Below are 2,413 nucleotides of genomic sequence, written 5' to 3'. Positions count from 1 at the left end.
TTGGGATGACTAGAAGGAAAGTAGGGCAGCTTGCATAAGCGCCTACGGACTCTAGTCACCGGGAGGAGAGCGCAACTTTAATAAGTGACTCTGTATTTTTAGGAAGGACGGCCTGCGATGTGGAATCGTCGGTGGAGCCGTGTGAACTGTCGGCACGTCTGCTGCGGGTGCCGCTCCTGTCGGTTCCGCTCCTGCTGAGTCTCTGTGGTTACTGCTGGTGTCGCTTGCTACTGCTGGTAGACGCTGGCGGTTGATAGTGTAGTTGTCGGCTTCCAAATTATCCAGTGTATAAGATACCCGGATGGTTGGAAGAAGACTGTGTTGATTGTGGGATTGCGGTCGGTATTTATGCTGTTTTCGTAAAAACCCCGCAATCCCATTGGCTGATGTTTTGTTAGTGGTTTTTCGGTAGTTTCGTTTACTATTCGGTACGGATCGTTGGTGGCCTTGAGAAAGGCCGTTTTAGATGGTGTGTTGCACCGTTACATATATAACATATTTTATATACATATTGTTAGTAAAAAATATTTTTAAAAAAAAAACCGAACTCGTTTAACATGACACAATCATCACGCAACGACGGAGCATCATCGGCGTCAGTAAGGACCATCTACTCGCAAGTCATCGGCACTCCGGGAATTTTCGATCAAGAGACGAATGTAAAGATATATTTCGCTCGGCTAAAGAACTTTTTCGCCGCCAACGGCATCACGGAGGAGAGTAAGAAGAGGGCAATTTTGCTATCCTCGATTTCGGAGGAAGTGCATAAAATTCTGTTCAGTCTGTGTTTACCCGAGGACCCCGACGGTAAGACTTTTGAGTCGTTATCGGTCATACTGCAAAATCACTATGAGGCAAAAAAATCGTATTTTGCCGCCCGCCACCAGTTTTACCTAGCTCGTAAAAACCACGATGAAAGTATGGTCCAGTGGGGCGCTCGCGTACGCGAACTTGCGTCTAAATGCGGTTTTGGGCCAGAGCTGGAGGTAGTAGTGCGGGACGTATTCGTTGTTGGAATGGGATCCGGCAAGATCCAGGATCGTTTACTGGAAGAGGATGCGTCAGTAGCATCAACCACGCTGGTTAAGCTGATGGAGGTGGCGACCACGAAGGAGGCAAACATCAACGCGAGTAAAGAGTGGTCAAGGGAAACGACCAGTGCGCTCCACTTCACCAAACAGAAAGGGAGTCAAGTATACACGACACCGAAGCGAAATGGAGTTAAGCGGTCAAGTGGACATCACCAGAATGCGGCCACGAGTAACCAAGCCAACAGGAAAGGGAAGTGCCAAGTATGCGGCCGTTCCAACCACGACACCGGATCATGCAGGTTTAAAAATTATTCTTGTCATGGGTGCGGGGTAGTAGGTCATTTGGCCCCTATGTGCAAAGCTAGGGGTACACAAAATAAAGGTACTAAGTATAAGGCGCAAAATAAGTTTTTAACGGTAAAGGAGCGGTCAGGCGATCACGATTCTTGCGTAGATTTCATCGATTCTTTTTTTGCACTTAATGATATTTCCCACGATAAGCTTAAAGTAGCCCCGTATCGAATTAGTTTAGCTGTCGAAGGTAAACCTATAACCTTTGAAATTGATACCGGTTCTGTGCACAGTATTATTTCCGAATCGATGTTTAAATCATTAATAGGTCCGAAGGTTATTGTCACTAACGACGTCGAGTTGCCAGATTACGTCGGCAATAGAATCACACCGATAGGTAAAGTCGCGCTCACCGTCACGTATAACAATAAAACAGCCGACATATGGGTGTATATTGTTCAAAACGGGGGACCACCGTTACTCGGTAGAAATGATTTATCAACGCTCGGTATTAATAACGTGTTAAACTTAAAGTGTAATTTTACCGGCGCAGAGGATAGCGTTGAAACGGTTTTAAAAAAGTATCCAAACGTGTTCAGTGAGGAGCTGGGGACTTTTAATGGATACAAAATATCACTAAAAGTAAAACCGGGGATCACGCCAAAGTTTTTTAAACATCGTCCAGTTCCTTTAGCATTAAGGGGAAAAGTTGAGACCGAGATAGATCGACTGTTGTCTATCAACGCTCTGATACCCGTCGACCACAGTGAATGGGCAACTCCCGTAGTTCCAATATTGAAAAGGGGCGGTAGTGTCAGGCTGTGCGGAGACTTTAAAATTACCATAAATCCCATCTTCGTCGCCAATTTGTTGTATACTTAACTGTAGAAGAATACAACTCAACTTTAGGATTAATAAAAGACGTTTATTATGAAACGCTATAACAGCAATGACAAGTAATTATTTTCAATATTAGCGTACGCCGTGAACAGTCCCCACTGCGTACACATTAATTAGTGTTATCTGAATAACCATATTATAAATATAACAATATAACAATATACAGTATAACAATATACAACAAGATCTTT

The 2,413-nt window shown here is 44.1% G+C and overlaps 1 protein-coding gene across 1 annotated transcript; it reads left to right on the top strand.

Annotated features, from left to right (window-relative positions):
• The first annotated feature begins 557 nt into the window (after positions 1–557).
• LOC126839810 (uncharacterized protein K02A2.6-like) lies at positions 558–2,204 on the top strand. The gene has a single exon (XM_050575225.1). The coding sequence runs from the start codon at positions 558–560 to the stop codon at positions 2,202–2,204; it is 1,647 nt and encodes a 548-aa protein (XP_050431182.1).
• The last annotated feature ends 209 nt before the right edge of the window (positions 2,205–2,413 follow it).

This window comes from Adelges cooleyi, unplaced genomic scaffold (assembly GCF_023614345.1).
Source record: "Adelges cooleyi isolate 19-005CV unplaced genomic scaffold, UGA_ACOO_1.1 ACOO_flye_CR_arks_rails_tigmint_CR_PRNA_308, whole genome shotgun sequence".
Lineage (NCBI taxonomy): Eukaryota > Metazoa > Arthropoda > Insecta > Hemiptera > Adelgidae > Adelges > Adelges cooleyi.
This window is presented reverse-complemented; position numbering and strand designations above follow the sequence as displayed.